General features: G+C 39.1%; 1 protein-coding gene across 1 annotated transcript in view; it reads left to right on the top strand.

Moving 5' to 3' along the window:
* ADGRV1 (adhesion G protein-coupled receptor V1) overlaps positions 1-16,624 on the top strand; it is a 336,348-nt gene that overhangs the window by 92,754 nt on the left and 226,970 nt on the right. The window contains exons 45-57 of the mRNA XM_067568750.1: positions 159-334; positions 2,523-2,647; positions 3,708-3,874; positions 3,973-4,116; positions 4,570-4,677; positions 5,335-5,587; positions 6,194-6,316; positions 7,185-7,407; positions 8,603-8,807; positions 10,360-10,506; positions 12,420-12,675; positions 15,537-15,739; positions 16,395-16,571. Of these exons, the coding sequence (XP_067424851.1) occupies positions 159-334; positions 2,523-2,647; positions 3,708-3,874; positions 3,973-4,116; positions 4,570-4,677; positions 5,335-5,587; positions 6,194-6,316; positions 7,185-7,407; positions 8,603-8,807; positions 10,360-10,506; positions 12,420-12,675; positions 15,537-15,739; positions 16,395-16,571 (2,307 nt within the window). The remainder of the gene's footprint in view (positions 1-158; positions 335-2,522; positions 2,648-3,707; positions 3,875-3,972; positions 4,117-4,569; positions 4,678-5,334; positions 5,588-6,193; positions 6,317-7,184; positions 7,408-8,602; positions 8,808-10,359; positions 10,507-12,419; positions 12,676-15,536; positions 15,740-16,394; positions 16,572-16,624) is intronic.

The raw sequence follows: 16,624 nt of genomic DNA, 5'->3' as shown, positions 1-16,624 counted from the left end.
CCCCCACTGCATTGCTTCTGTATTGTCCAGTTTCAGTAACTGCTAGTTTACTCCCATGCTGTTGTATACTTTAATTAAGCACTATGAAAGCACAGAACTGATGGCAGCTGGTGACGTTATCATAGCTTAATGACTTCATCTACTTGTTTTGCTGTCAGACTCTGCACATTTCTGCCGTACTAGATGAAGAACCAGAAATGGATGAACATTTTGTTGTCACTCTCTTCAACCCAACGGGAGGTGCCAGACTTGGCACAAGAGTGGAAACTATGATCACGGTGTTACAGAACCAGGCACCACTGGGGCTTTTTAGTATCTATCCAGTTGCAAATAGGTACAGTACACTAATTCAATTATTAAGAGGATAATTATTCATATTCTGTAGATAAGATCATTCTCTGCATCTTTGTTTGGTGGAACTGTTTAAAGAAAACAAGGTAATGAGCAATCCACAGTTTTAGGTAATTGAAATCTTTTAAAATGTATGATGTCTATTAAATAACGCTGCTACTGTACTAGAATAAGACTGAAAATAAACTACTCTTCAACAGATTTTATAGCACTGACACGTCTAAAAAGAAAAATTTGGAGCCAGAGCTGGCCTGCTTGAGTTTTTAGTTTCTGATTGTCTTCTTGCTACTGCTGCTATAGAGTTTATAGCTATATAACTCTTATCATTATTGTTTATCTAAATTGTTCTTTGAGTGTGTTATGTGAAGAGTCAGCATGAAGACTAACTTCCCTTTCAACTATTCTTTAACAGCATATTTATAATTAGACACACACAAAACTACTGTGTTAAAAGAACATCATTCAGATTGCAAAGTCAAAGGAGCAACTCAAAAGCTAAGAAATATAAGAAATAGTCTCATCCCTTCAGAATCCCTGTCTCAGCCCTGGTCTACACTTACCTGGTGATTTGGCAGCAGTCAACGGGAGTTACACAAGCTGCTCAGAGTAGCTTGCGTAACTCCCGTCGACTGCTGTGCTTCCCTTCTGTGTGCCGTCTTCACTGCACTTTGCCAACGGGACCCACGTTTCCGTCGATGCAGTGCTACACCACTTGAGGGGGTGGATTACCAGCATCGACTTCTGGATTGACTGAGCGGGTCTTCACTGATCGTTCAATCGATCCAGATAGGTCAATCTGACAGCGGCGACTTTGCTGCCCTCAATATAGACATACCCTCGGTCTTCTCCCCTTCCACCTCGCCCATCCCAACTCCCAGTCTCCTGGTCCAGCCAATCCCAGGTTTCTTCTTCCCTGTGTCCTCATCTGATCTCTCTCCCCCAAGCTCTGGCCTCCAGTTGCACCCAACCCCACCCACATTTTCCATCGCTACTGGCTCCTGGTCCCAGTCTCTCTTCTGCACTCCTTCTCTGATCTCAGTCCTCCTCCCACCCCACAGATTTTTTGTTCAATTATTTCAAGTTCCTTTCCCCCACCGCAAGCTCCTCATTTGATCTGTCTCTTTACCCTGTGTGGGCCTCCTGTAACCCTACCCCATGTTTTCTGTCCCCATTGGCTCACAATACTAAACTGTCTCACCTCTTCCCCCACACTTCTGTTCTCAGTCCCAGTCTCTTTGCCCAACCAGTCCCAGTTTCCCCTCCCCTGGCTCCTCATCTGATCACAGTCTCTCCTCCCTGGCTTCCAGTCCCATCCCCCCTCTGCCTTCACTCCCTGCCAGCCAGGCTGCAGTCCCAATTTCCAATCCACCAAGCTCCTTGTCCCAATCTGCTCCCCCTTCTCTTGTCCCCTCTACATTCAAATTCAGGAAGTTCATCCTCCAGGCCCAGGTGGGGGGTGGGGGGTGTTATTGGGAACACAAGGGAGACAGGCTCCCTTCTCTCGGTGCAGGTGCCTAGACTTGACAGAGCCCACCGCAGCCCACAACTGCAGTTGCATCGAAAGCCCTGCTCTGCCCTGGCTGGAGCATGCCTAGTGCACATGGATTCTTTGGAGAATTCAGCTGATATAGTCCAAGTCTCTGCTAAGCATGTGAGAATTGCAAAAGTTTATAATTTGGTCAAATTTGGGCCAGTTTTTATGGGGATTACAAAAGGCACATCCTGACAAAAAGGCCACCAGTATACCAAATTTCAAATTCCTGTGCTGAAGCATAGACGTGCTTGAGTCAAATCACCAGAATTTTTAACATGGGTAAAATGTATTTTCCCCTAGCCTCATTCCCAGAAACGGCTGAACAGTTTTAGCTGAAATTTTCTGAAATACTCAGCCTGACAGACATGTAAACATTCATCTCCAATGATTACAGTTTTCACATGTTATAAGCAGCTGAAATCAGGATCTTATAATGCAAAGTGTTGGGCAACCTTAATAGTGGTTCTAACAGCAGCTTAATCTATAAGGAAGTCAACTGCTAGCATTTTCTTTCCATCACTGTTGTTTATTTTAGCACTGAAGCTGTACCACGTAAATGATGATGCTTTTCAGCATACCAATTCATATGTTGTGAAAGGAATTTGTATTTCTCTATTTTTGCAATTCTCACATTTAGGACAAAGTCTTTGATGATTGAAGAAGCCAACAGTACCGTTTATTTGAAAGTATCCCGAAGTAACGGGCTCAATATGTCTGTAAGTGTGGAGTGGGAGACCTTGTCTGATACTGCATTCGGCATAAGTAAGTTTTTTTCTCAATGAATTTTGCTTTTAATAAAAGTTAACATTAATAAACTGGCCAAAGAGGCAGAAAGGCTAGTTTTGAAATGGAAATCAGCATTAATGATATACACTTGAGCATTAAAAGATTTCTTTGTGTTAAGATTCAATAGATAAAATGGAATCACTTTGTCAAGAACCAACCCGCTGGCTGTCACTTCTGTCAAAGTTGAGAGACTTCTGAAATCTCCACTACCCTCACATCAGTTTATATGAAACAGTATTGTCCCTAGTCTTCTCTTACATAACACATGGTCTTAGTAGTAGTAATAGTAATATAGCACCCACAATATGCAAAAGTACCATAAGAACTTCCATTGTAAAGTCTCAATCCTGGCACATGCTCAGTTTTAGGCAGTGTGAGTAGTTCCATTGGAGTCCCATTGGACTACTCACAGGGCCCAAGATAAACAATTGTATAAACCTTTGCAGGATTGAGGCCTAAATAACTTCAGTGGGGCTATGTGTGTGAGCAAAAATAGTCACTTGCATAAAAGTTGGCTGTATTGGGGTCCAAGCTTTTGTTCTTGTCATTTAGCTCTGAGAATAGAGTGCTTTATATCATTCAAAATCTAGTTAAAGAAATCTGTTAGTTATGCAAGTCTTTACAAGTATGACTTCTGTCTCATCTTGCTGATGACTGGGGAAAAATTCTTTTTTATTTTTTTATGGTTTTCCCACAGCTTGCTTTATATTGATTCTAGCTAAATTTCATGTTGAACCATTAAGAACTACATTCTACCTACCAAAAATTCTCTGTGTGACTTGCTTGTGTATTGAGAACACATATCACAAAAAATCTATCTGTTGTTCAGTTCATTGTGAACTGTGCTAATTGTTTCATTATGTTCTCATTGTTTGAAGCTCTGGATGCATTTATGCTAATAAAAATGCAAGTTCTGAGTGATGTCAACAGTGTTATTCTACTGCTATTAGGTCTGAATTTGGCTTGTGAAATTAAAGTTAAGATTGGAAAACCCCTCATGTATACTCTAGTAAGTAGTATTTTTAATGTATTGCAGAGGGTGGTATCAGTGTGCTGTCTGTCTTACAAAGTTTTGTGGAAGAGTCAGTATCTAGCTGGTGTTTCTTTACATCAGGAGAGTCTGTATATGGTGCTCTGTTGCGAGCCTCCCCAGCTAGCTTTTCTTCTATCTATCAATGGAGAGGAGTTTTTGTTCTAATTGAGGTAAATGTTTTTATTTTAATCCATTGTGCGTGGATGGTACTAATTGTATTTGCAAGGTTCAGTTACATCATCAACTTTCTTTATGGTTCTCCTCTCAGGACTTCAGTATATGGAATCCTCAGAGCTGTGTGACATTTCACATCAATGGCTCTGCCTTTCTAGTGATTACCCATGGAGGACCCAAACAGGAATCTTCCAACAATCGTGTATATACATTCACACCTGGACTCAGGGTACTACTGGTAAGACTTCCACCTTATTTTAGATGCTTTAGAAAAATCCATTCCTGGGAAACCAGTTTAGTATTGAGGTCCAGCATAGTACTTGCACTCTGCAATGACATAAAACATGGCATTTTTAAATAAAATGTTCATATACTTTAGTGTCCAGATCTTAATTTTTATTATAAATCAAATGATTTTAAACTCTGGTAGCATTGGACTAAAATCAGCTGGTGCGACACTATTTACTTAAAAGTAGTTTTACTTGTTTATGCCAGGGCTGATTTTGTCCATAATGTTTTCATGACATTTTCATATGGAAATTATTGAATAGTCAGATCTGTGTAATGGAACTTTTTTGATGTTTTAAGAAAGTTTTGTATTGAATAATATTCTTCCGTTAGGCAAATTAACCATATATGAGGAATTTGAATTACTTCGTGAAGTTCTCCTATCCTTGTGCATTCTTTATAGATACAGACTCTCTCAGTTCCAGAAACCAGAGATGTAAAACATTTCACCATGGATAGAAAAGATTATTTAATTATTGCAAGTCATACGACTGAGTCCAAATCCATCCAGGTTGGAATGATCTCTGTTTACATTTTTAATATGTGTAGTATATGTTTAACTCTGATTATTAGAAATTCCTAAGTTGCAATCAGCATAATGTATATAAGTACCATTGACTTGCTACCCTGAATTCTACAAGAAGCTGATCAAAAATGAAGTTTACAGACTGATTGTCTGCATGAACTCATACAAATATACCAGATGTGAATCACTATTAAGAATCCTCTTACTTTGAAAATTATGTCATTTAGTACTTGTGCTAAGGGGAAGTAGGCAGCCTTAGAGACAGAAGTTCTCTTATCTGCAGAACAGTTAAAGCTGCATGCAGCTTCTTCATACTACCCTACCATTGTGCCTCAACCTTGATATGGAGGGGACAGCTCTAAAGATAGTTCGGTGTCCAAGCCCATTCAGTTTTTCACCTTCTGGCTGAGGTTACCAACAAGATACCAGTGGGATGGTGATTTTGCAATGCAAGGTCTTGTCTCCTAGGAACTGGAAAGAAAACACCAATTGATTTCACATTAGATGTTAATGATTCATAGACTTCAAAGGCTAGTTAAAATAATCTAAAGTCTTCAGCACAACATCTGATTTCTGTTAGTCTAGCACAATCTGACTGTACCTAGATCTACAGAAAAAAACTTTATTTATCATTTCCCTTAGGTTTTCCAGTGGAATAATGGCCTTTTTGTACTGCATCATCAACTCCCAATTTATGGTGCTCTGCATATGGCTGTATTTCCCAGGGGAGGTTTTATGTACCTAGCAGTTTCTCTGTTGAACTCCAGCCAACACCCCGTTCTGTACCAATGGTCAGATAATGAGTTTAGAAAACTTCACCAAGTGCCAGTAAATGGAGTAACTCACATGGAGGCCTTGACTTCTGGATCTGATATCTATTTAATAGTGGCAAAAGGTATGTTGCATGATACAAGAACATGAGTTTTACTAAGTATATGCTGGTCTGTTTGATGGGAAAGACACTTGGCTCAGCACTGTAGACAGGGATTTGAGCTTGAGAGGAGAGAGGACACAATTTCTCATGAGAATTTTATCAGTAACAATCTCTGCTATTTATTGGGCAGATAGAAATGATGCATCTGTTTTTAAGTATGTGCAGAACAAGTGAAATGTTGTTTTCCAACATTTTCCCCAGAAACTTTGAGGGTTATTAACTCCTTACTACTGTAGTTGCTGTTAGCATCCTCTGCAACATATGTGCTGAGCAGAATTCATGACACAGCAATGGAGATGACTGTTATGCCACAGATGTGATACATTAGGCAGTCCTGCTTTCCTAACACACCCCTCTAGGTCTGGTGGAAAGGTTTATGGTACACTTGCCATGTAACTGCATTGTTTTGCATTTGTCATTTTGCATTTTAACATTCTGGGGTGCATGTGTGGCTAGAGCTGGCAAATGCTGACTTTTTTTTATGTCAACCAAAGTTACAGGCATTTAATTATTGGTCAGGTTCATTGTGCAGTCAAGCTTGAGGTTTATTTCCTTTCCCCTTTGCAGAATCCAGTAATTCAAGTGAAGTTTTGGTCTGGGAGACAGGACAATCTTCCTTCAGGCATTTACAGTACCTTTCATCCATAGCTATAAACAAAATCCACACCTTCATGCCTCCTTCAGGTTTAGGTAAGTTTTAGATGACTAAGTCTTTGTTCCAAGAGTAACTTTTACACTAGTAGGACCTTATTGAAAATAGTGCCAGGACAACATAGTAGCTTCATGTTTCTGTGAAATTGTCAGTCCATCATTCTTTTGGTGATGTGAATCAGCATCAGACAAATTACAACGATGCACAAAAAGGATGGGACACCTTATAGCTCAAAATAACAAAAATACTCCAGAAATAAGGCATTATTGCAAATATATAAACTTAGTTACTCTGGTGGTTGGTGGTGATGCAGCAGATTTAACTGAGGTCTTCATTTGAGAGAGACTGTGCACTTAATTGGGTTCCTGATTTGACAGAGCTCCAAGGTGCCTGGTGACCTCCAAAAGACAGGAAGGATAACCTCAGGCATATGGATTAATGTTGACAGCAGATCTAGAAGAAAGAGGCAGAAGCAGATAGGGGAATGTATTAAATGTGACTACTACTATACACATAATAATGGTGACTGCCCTTTCCTGGCCATAGCATTTTTCAATATTTTTTAAAAAAATTTCCACAATAGAGTTACTTATTTGGGCCTATTCTGAACTCACCTCTACATGTTTAAGTTCTATAATTACGCTGGAGTTACATTTGATATAAAACTGGTGTAAGTGGATGAGCATCGGGTACTTCTCTGCAGACATTCACTTAGGACTTTGAACTATAACTGTTGAAATAAATAACTAAAAATGCTAAGCAAATGTAATTTTGTCTCAGACCTTGAAAGTAAGACTGATCATTGAGTTCCTGTGAGCAAGCATCTCTGGGATTGCACTGAACAAACTATTACACATGTCTCTGAGCTTTTCCATTTATTTTCTTCTTCTTTTTTTTAAAATGCAGTCCATGTGCTACTAGCTGGTAAGGATAGATCAGCACTGTATTCCTGGAACTCAGAAGTAAACCAGTTCTCTCTAGTGCTGGAAGCACCTTCTGCTAATCATATCACTTCAGTTACTACAAGGTCACTTAACTCCAACAAAAGTCTAATTGCTTTTTCTGGAGTTTCTTACTCCCAGATTTATGAACTGACCACAGTCTCCAATGAGTCAGATTTTATACCTAGGTAGGTTTTTCATCTTATACCTCTCATCTTTGAGCTCTTCACTTTTTTTGAATATTTCTTGTGATATTTCTAGTTGCAGTTTTGGACAATATTAGACTCCAGCCCTGTAAGTACTCTGTGGATAGAGCACTCATTGGTATCACTCGGAATTTTCCACATAAGGGCTATTACAAAATCCATTGAGGTTAATGAGTGTCTCTTAGTGGATTGTTGATCATGACCCGTAGCACTTGCAATTATGTTGCTTACTCATGTGTTTGTTTAAAAACACCCCAAAAAATGCACATTTATTGTGGTTGATTGAGGATTCCACTTACAATGAATTTTTGGTCTTGTTTTATTATTTTGATTCATTGAGAGAGGCAAAATCGGTAAGGTAATATTATGATTCATTGTTATTTCCTTTCTTTAAAAAACCCTTTCAAGAGAAATTACCCCTTTGATCAATAAAAACATTAATTCAAACTCTTAAAAAACTTGATGCTTTTAAAAACCATAGCTTTCAAAAGCCAGTCTTCCATATTTGTTGATTTTGAATCTTAATATTCCTCTTTTCATATGACATTGGTGTTGTACTACTTACTTTTTACAATTTTGAACTCAAATCTATACATTTATGAAATTATGCTGTGTAACATTTATGGATATTTGTGTTTTACAGACTTTTGCTTTTCTCTCCTCTCCCCTGGGTTAGTTATTTCCCTCATTTTTAAGATCAGTAGTCCAGTTTTAATCTCTTGATGAATGTTTTAATTTATATGCACCCGTAACAGTTTATGCACCTCTTTAATTCTCTTTCATGTATTATAAATAAGGTTGGATGTTTGTCACGCAGAAAATATGACAGGGTTTTCCCATAAAATGTCTTAGTGTTTATTCCCCTGACAAATCTAACCCTCAACTAAGGAAGATTCTTAAATTAATTTTTACAAACTTACTGTATATATGTCCAGTGTGGTACAGAATGGAATATGATTTTAAACTTTAAAATAAGGGCTTTTAAGGTATGTCTTATGATTTCTTGTGAAAAACAATTAGATGTTACCACAAATATTGTGAGCCATGTCTTTACCTGTTTTAAAATTGAAATTATGACACTTGCATTTCTTTAATGGAAAATCCATGACTGTTCCCCATTTTGCCACTACAAACTACTCTTAATTATAATTATTTTGTGTGCTTGTTTTTATGCTAGTTCAGGTGAACTGATATTTGAGCCTGGAGACATGGAAGTTGTGCTGGCAATCAATATCCTTGATGACATAATACCAGAGGAAGTGGAGTTCTTCACAGTATGGTTGAAAAACCCCAAAGGAGGTGCAGAGATTGGTGCTAATGGTTATGTTAACATAATTATTCCATCTAATGACAATGCCCATGGAATCATTGCTTTTGCTCAGGTACCAACACTAAATTAAATCATTAGAATATAGATATATACTTTGTCCAGAACCAAGAACACTAACACATAAATATTGTTAACCAGAGAAGGTGATGGGCCTCATTTTCCATTGTCTTTCGCCATTCTGATTTAGTGGTGTTTTACTCGCACTCAGCATAGTTGTGAATGACTAAGCAGGGTGCAAAGTAGCACAAAACAGTCCCAGTATCTGTGTGTTGTGTAAGATTTTAGTCTCTTAGTTGTTGGTCTGAGTAATATAAAGTCTGTTAACCTAAGAAAAGAAAAGAAAAGAAGAAAATCTGTTCCAGAGCCCAGTGTTTGGATTGCTGGAGTGGTGGGAACTTACAGAAATCTGTAGGACCTTTCACCACATCACAACAGGCTTGTTAGGCTATATCGCAGAGTGAACTGAAATAGTTTCTAGGTCCACCTCTGCTCTGTTCCTGGCTACCACCTAGAACAAAGACATTTGGGAGGGTGGCAGTTCTCTGTTAGCCTGGAAACTGTAAGTGTAGGACAAAGCATTGTGGGAAAGCATACTAAATGTCTTTTTCTAAAAGATATTTGTTTGCTCAAACAGAAGTTTTTGGGCTTGGAATTACTGGGTGAAATTCTATGGCCTGTGGTATACAGGAGCTCAGGCTAGATGATCATAATGGTCCCTCCTGACCTTTAAAATCTATAAATCTATGAAGGAGGACAGACATATAAGCAACTTCTTTGTCATCAGTGTGAAAGAGACTAAAGGGAACATGACCTGCAATGGAAAGGGCCGGGGAGCAGACAGAGTAACAAATGGGAAGAGGAGTGCCTCTGGGAGTAATGGGTTAGACCTGGGAATGCCAATAGAGTCGATATCAAATTCCTGTTCCTTGGAATGAACACCCCCAGAATGCCTCTATTCTGGGCAGAAACTGCTAACGAGGGAGACCTGAATTGAGAACATACCTTAAAGGGCCAGGTTACCCTGTGACAGGCATGTACAAGTCTGTGCAAAGCAGTCATGCAAAGGGAAATAGGAGCCAAAGGAAATCTGGGATGAAGATATTTCCCGAATGCACTGCCAAGTACCACAGAATCAGCTGACAGGAACACTGCATGCCCTGGCTGGAAAATTGTATACATAGCAAGTCCTCATTAAAATCAGATACTGCATCCAAATTTGAAAAAAGATTCTGACATAAACTGGAGGAAGTTCCCCATGTTTCTCATCCACTTTAAAATTAGTCTGGGGATAAAATCTTTGTAGCCAAAATATTCAAACTTGGGTACTTCGCATTAGGCCCACTAATGCATATTTAGGCTCCTCAGTAAAATGGGCCTGACTTATTTATTTAATTAAATATGGCTTAGCACCTCTGAAAATTAAGGCACTTCCACAGAAGTGTGCAAATATAGATTTGCATACTTAACATTGGGCACCAAATGTTTAAAATTTTACTCCTGATTCCTCAGGATCATTTTAAATAATCAGATTTCTATAGGATCTCCAGGTGTTTTCTTGCCATTCCAATAATTCCAACGATTGTACTATATTTATACCTTTCCAGAATTCTTTATCTAAGCAAGTTGAAGAAATGGAACAAGACAACTTAATCACTTTGAATATTGAACGTTTAATAGGAACACATGGCCGAGTTACAGTACAGTGGATAGCCAATGGGAGCATTAGTGATATATTTCCAGCATCAGGAATGGTAAGTAATAATTTTGCTGAAATGAGTTAAGCACTGATATAAAAATACTTCAGAAAATATCCCAGGTCCTAATTGTAGTTCCTTCCTGGAGAGCCCAAATGTGGTAGAGTTACTTATTATTCCCACCGCAGTGCGTAGTGACCCACTTTAAGACCAATGGGCCCTGGGTTCTTAGAGCCCAGCTCCACCTAGTGGCTGGGTGCATAAACTAATAGACAAATACTGCGAATTCTAGGATGTTACAAATTATAGTTACAAAGAATCAAGGACCAACAGATTATGAAGATAGAAACTTTATTTTTGCCAGGAATAATTGTTAAGGGAAAGGAAAGGGAATTCGGTCAAAGGGAGCAGGCAAAGAATCAAGGATGTCCAATAAATGAATACATAACCATTCCATCAAAACGAACACTCCCTCCCTCACAAGCGCATTCTAAGTAAAGAGACTGCCCATAAGGTCTTTCCAGAAGCTTTAGCTAGCTGGTGGAGTTGGAGCACGAAGAAGGGTGTGGTGTCCTTCACTGGGAAACCCTAGCCATTCTTCGGCTCTGGTGCCAGGGAGATCTACTGAGTGCAGCTGCCAGTCAGTGCTTTCTGGCAAGGTGGAATCTTGGGGCTCAGCCTCTCTTTTATGGAGTGGGTGCTCCTGGTCACTCAAGTCCTGTTAACCCCTGGATCCCAATGCAGGGGGGAAGGGGCTCAGCAGGCAGGCTGCCCTTTCAGGTCAAGAGGGACAAATGGGAGCGAAGGTCCTCTGCTGCACAGAGCAGGTCAAAAACCATGTCCTTTCCTGCTACTGGAATCTGACTCTCTGCAGCCAACTCTGTCTCTGAGTCCTCAAAGACTTTCACCACCCTGGGCTTAGCTAAATGTCCTGGCAGTCCCAGGCATGTGCAAGCTCTCTCAGGTCTTCAGTTGGTCACCTGGTTGTGCCCATCAGGCTCTGGTCCAGGCCCCTTTGTCTGTTTTTATGTCTTGAGCACAGTGAAGCAGGCATTCTCTGTTTCAGTTCCCTCAGTCTCCATTCTGCTGTTTGTGGAACCTGTTTTTTCTCAACTCCCCCGAAAATGTTAAGGGCAGCACATAGTTATTTTAAATGTGTTCAATGCATTTATTTATACATATATTGAAAAGTTCGTAGTGACACTTAAAACAATCATAACGTTTTCAAAAGTGGATTATAGATGGGTGAATAATAAACTTAATGTACAGCAAATAGTTTATTTGAAAAAAATCATGAAATTAGTCAACTAAGTTGTCAGCTGTATATTATTCAACTAGTGCCAGTATTGACATTGTGCCCCCAAAATCAACATTCGTTAGTAAGAGGATAGCTTTTGGTTTTCAGCAACTTACTGACTTTCTCACCTTCTTGACTTTGAGAAAGAAGCAAAGCAAAGTGAGTGGTACAAAAAGCCGCAATGCAGTTGTATTATTAGTTTCAAATTATTGAGTTATGTTGAGGCCCAGATTTTCAAAATGGGTGTTTTAGACACTTAAATACGTATTTAAGAGATCCAGATAAAAATGGCTTGATTTTCAGATGTGCTGAAGTCATTGAGTATTGTGGGTACCCAGCATCTCCAAAACTCAGGCCATTATTAGTTAACAATTATTTCTCCCTCCCATGCTTCTGATTGTTTTGCCCCAATTAAACAGCTTACATTTTTGCAAAGTGATTCTCTTTTTGCTGTTCCCGGCCAGTGTTGCTAACCTGTCTGGATCCCTTTCAATTGTTCTTCTGTTTTCAATGGTGTTTCACCACCTCCTAGTTCAGTATCATTTGCATATTTTGTTAATCTCTGTTCACGCTTTTTTCACGGATGGATTTTTACAAAAGCAAATCTTGGTGAAGGTACTTGCAGCAATAGTATGGAATAAAATGTTTGATCTATTTTTTTTTAAACTTTTAGGTAACATTTTCAGAAGGTCAGGCCCTCTCCACAGTCACCCTGACAGTTCTTGCAGACGACATTGCAGAGCTTTCTGAAACTGTTATCATCACACTCACCCATGTAACTACTGTGGGTACTAAGGATCCCATGACAGGAGCCATCATAGATCCTAAGAGAGCAAGAGCAAGGCTTACCATTTTGCCTAATGATTCTCCCTACGGTGTAGTTGGCTGGCATACAGAGTCTCTCTTTGTTAAAGTAGCGGAGCCTGAAGGTAAGTCAATCTTATGTTCCTGCTAAGGAGCAAACATAATGGCATGCAAAGTCGTCATCTTTGGAAGTTCTGATATCAATGATGTGCGTTTTTAAAGACGAACGTTCTATCGTTTTAAAAATAATTTAAATTTGAGCAAAAACCAAAAGAACAGCCATAAAAACTCAGTGACAAACAGAAGTGATACCCCAGCAGCCAATGCATCCTTAGAAATACAAAATTATGCAACATTCCTGTGTATAGGATGTTTCATATACACTGTAAATAAAAACTCTCCAATTATTTTTGCAAGTTGATTGTGATGTTAATTTGACTTATGTTACTTTCACTAATACATAGAATCCCTTTCTTATTTTACTAAAAACTGTTGGTGTGTTGTCTTGTATGCATTGCACTAGAAAGTAAGATTATTCTTAGTGGATACTATTGCCTCCTTATAAATTGCTGCATATTAAATATTTGTCTTTAAACTTAAGAATGTAGGGTTTTAAGGGATACTTTGCCTTCACTGTTACACATTTCCATTTTCTGCCCTGAAATTTAATTGTCACCTTTAGATATTATGAACCATATGATGCATATTTGTTAACTATTAAATATTATCTAATTAAAGACAAATGGCTATGCAGGTAGCTGCCAGACATCAAACAATCTTTAGAGGGGAGATGGCATGTGACACTGTGTTGCTACCACGCTGCTGCTGCTCCCAAGCAGTGGTTTTAACTGTCCATTCCTATTCTCTGTGACTTATGGTGGGGACAAACAGGGATGTAGGTTGGGGGACAAGAAGTGTCACTTGTGCTGTGTTGTTGGTCCAGTCATACTAGATTCTGGAACTTTGCTGGAATCCTGAAGAGCGAATTATTGTAGCCTGAGCTTATGGACTGCATGGACTGGACTGCCTGCAGAGTCACAGTGGTCTTCAGTTGAAGATTTTTCCCTGCTCCATATTGTCCATCAGCAGTTATTGTTCCTGTAGAGCTCACATCCTTCCCCCTGACAGCTTAACGCCACTACGGTTTTCCCCCTCACCTTGCTTTGCCATCCCCTCCAGCTCCCAATCTATCCTTCTCCTGGTTCAGACTTTTCTCCTTCCAGCCCCTTTCAGCCTCTTCTTTGATGTCGGCATTCCATCACCCCTCATCTCATACAGTTTCAGAAACCCTCTGCCCAGCCTCCCAATCTTCCTTTCATGCATGGGGCTGAAAAGTTTTCACAAAATAATTTTTCATTGGAATTTTTTGATTTGGTGAAATTGAAATGAAGCTTTGACAAAACCCAGACAGAGTTCCCAGTTTCCTCCCAGCTTGCCCACCTGGCTTCTTGGTAGCTAACTGGGAATTGTGCTGACCCAGGGGTCAGGTAGCCCTGGGAGCCTCAGGTTCCCATCTCTTTGGCAGCCCAATGGGCTAGGGCTCCGAGGGCTTCCAGGCTTCTGGCTCCCCATCTGCCCACCAGATGGAATTTTATTTAGAAACTATCAAAATTAAACATTTTGATGTGTCAAAATGACTTTTTTCATATTTTTATTTTATGTAGGATTTCAAGATTTCTAAAGTTGTTTTTGTTCCAAATTGGAACCAAAAACGCATGTGAAATGCTCCACAAAACAGAAATATGAAGAAAAAAATCATTTTGAAAAAATCGCCCAGCTCTAATAGCAGCTACCCATACGAGATTCCCCATTTCCATTTCCCCAACAGACATGTCTTTTTTCACTCCTGTCCCTACCAGCAGGTCTATCAGGATTCACCCACAACTTCCATCCTGATGTAAGTTCCACAAAGGTAGTGGAAAATAGATGATGTGTCCCCTTTTCTGTGCATGGACCATGCCTTTAGGGGCCTAGTCCCTACCTCTGTCCATCACAGGTTCTCAGTCAAAGGAGTAGTGTGCTCAGCAGATGTAATCAAGTTGAATTTTGTAGTAACGTATGTGTTCTATCCATATGTGTAAAACATATTCCCTGATGCTCCATACAATGATTTGTGTTTGACAGCTGATAATTTATTGGATTTTAATCTGTAAGTGATTCATTTTTGAGTATTTCAGAGCATGTTGCATGTAGGGTTTTTCCAGATTAAAAGTAATGGAAATGGACATTGTATTGCAGTTCAACATTTACAAGCAAAAACATACACTAGTCCCCTTTTCCCCTCCTTTCGTCTTACCCTTATCCTTCCTGATTTGTTTCTTCTACCCACTTATGTTCCTCCTGCCCTAGATACAGGACTTCTAGCCAAGCTGTTGGTGTTCTGCAATTTGTTGGACTCTGGTGAAAAATCTAGTTTCCAAAGGGGATCTGAATCATCATTGGTATGAGTGCATCTCCTTTCCTGGAGAATTTGAGCTCTATACATGCACGAATATAGGGCAATCCCTGACTAACACCACCAGAGTCACTGCCAAGGAGGTCGTTTCTATATCAGCATCAATAGTGACTTCAGAATGATTTAAGATGCATGAAGGGCACTCGAAACAGGGGGGGAGAACTGAATGACAATATGTACATTAAAGTAAAGGTTTTGTATAGCAAATATTTTTAAAACATTACAAAATTCAATTTTGTTCCTCCAAAAATTTCCCTCTCAGAATGCTCCCCACCCCTGCATTCTGTGCAGAGGTTCAAAAGTCATTCATGAACTTTCAAATTGCCTGAGTTACTAAATTTTTAGGTATAGAGTGCACTGGTTGTGATGTTGAACGTAAATGCATGCTCTAACATTCCATTGATTTCAGTGAGTGATTAATGGGATAATTCTAGCACAGTGAGATGAAATGGAACACCAGCAGGAAAGGGTTACAGCAATCATATGTTAAATCAGAGCTAATATAGATTTATTTCCCATTTCATCTTGCAGAGAATTCTACTATTGTTACTTTACAAATTCTTCGAGAACAAGGATTTGTTGGCGATATTGCAGTACAGTTGAGCGCCAAACCTAATTTTGCCCTTCAACCCTTCAACCAAGCCATAGAGAATCAGGATTATGAGATCGAAAAAGAAACAATAATTATGGGAGAGAACACAATCATGACTTATGTTGTAGTCATCATTTTGCCTGTGAGTAATTGAAAAGAAGAAATGTTTTTGCTGCTGTATTTTAAAGGAAGATTATAATGTAAATTCTGTCCAGGGGCAAAAGGAAAAGTGTAACATTCTGTAAGTGTTGTAGAGGGAAAATTGGCTCATTAAATAGAACTATGTCCATCTGTTTCAGCAGAATATGGACACTAGTAACTAGTTTGTGAACAATCCAAATCCTTTGCTCTATTTACTGTAAAATAAGTAAATTAGTTTTATGGAAACTTGGTTTTGGTGAATTTTAAACCCTCTCAGGAACACATTGGGTTGTAAATTTGTCACAACTTCAAACTAGGTAAAATGTATTTAACTGTACATGCCTTTTAACAGATTTATTATTCAGATTAAAAAAACATGAAATGATTGGGCCCATTTATCATGACCCAAAAAAATTGTGGTGTTATAGGATGTTCAAAGTCCTTCAGGTCCTCAGAGTCAACAGTGTTTTCAGAAATCCTTTTCCCCCTTTTTATAGGTGATGTGATGTGAGGCAGAAAATTAGTTATTTAATCTCAACTGCTGTGGTTTTACCTGATACTGCTCAGTCAGCAGCCAGTCAGTTTCCTTCTTTCATTATATCCATCTTATAACATGAACTTACAATGAAGGCGACATTTTAAAAACATTTTCACAGGATAATGTTCCAGAATTACAGGAAGGATTTGTAATCAATATTACTGATGTGCGTCTGATGGATTCCTCTCTTGCTGGAGGACAGCCAAGTGTGAAGAGACCTGGGTTAGAAATAGCTGAGGTAACAATTGAAGAGAATGATGACCCCAGAGGAATATTTAGTTTCAATGTTACGAAGGTAAGACTGAATTTTAAGCATTTACTATTGTATTCTAGCTGCAAGTTCTGTGT

This window comes from Emydura macquarii, unplaced genomic scaffold (genome assembly GCF_026122565.2).
Source record: "Emydura macquarii macquarii isolate MOO-44397 ecotype Brisbane River unplaced genomic scaffold, CSIRO-AGI_Emac_v2 contig_2897, whole genome shotgun sequence".
NCBI classification, from domain to species: domain Eukaryota; kingdom Metazoa; phylum Chordata; order Testudines; family Chelidae; genus Emydura; species Emydura macquarii.
Note: the sequence above shows the minus strand (reverse complement) of the source record. Positions and strands in the feature narration are given on the sequence as shown.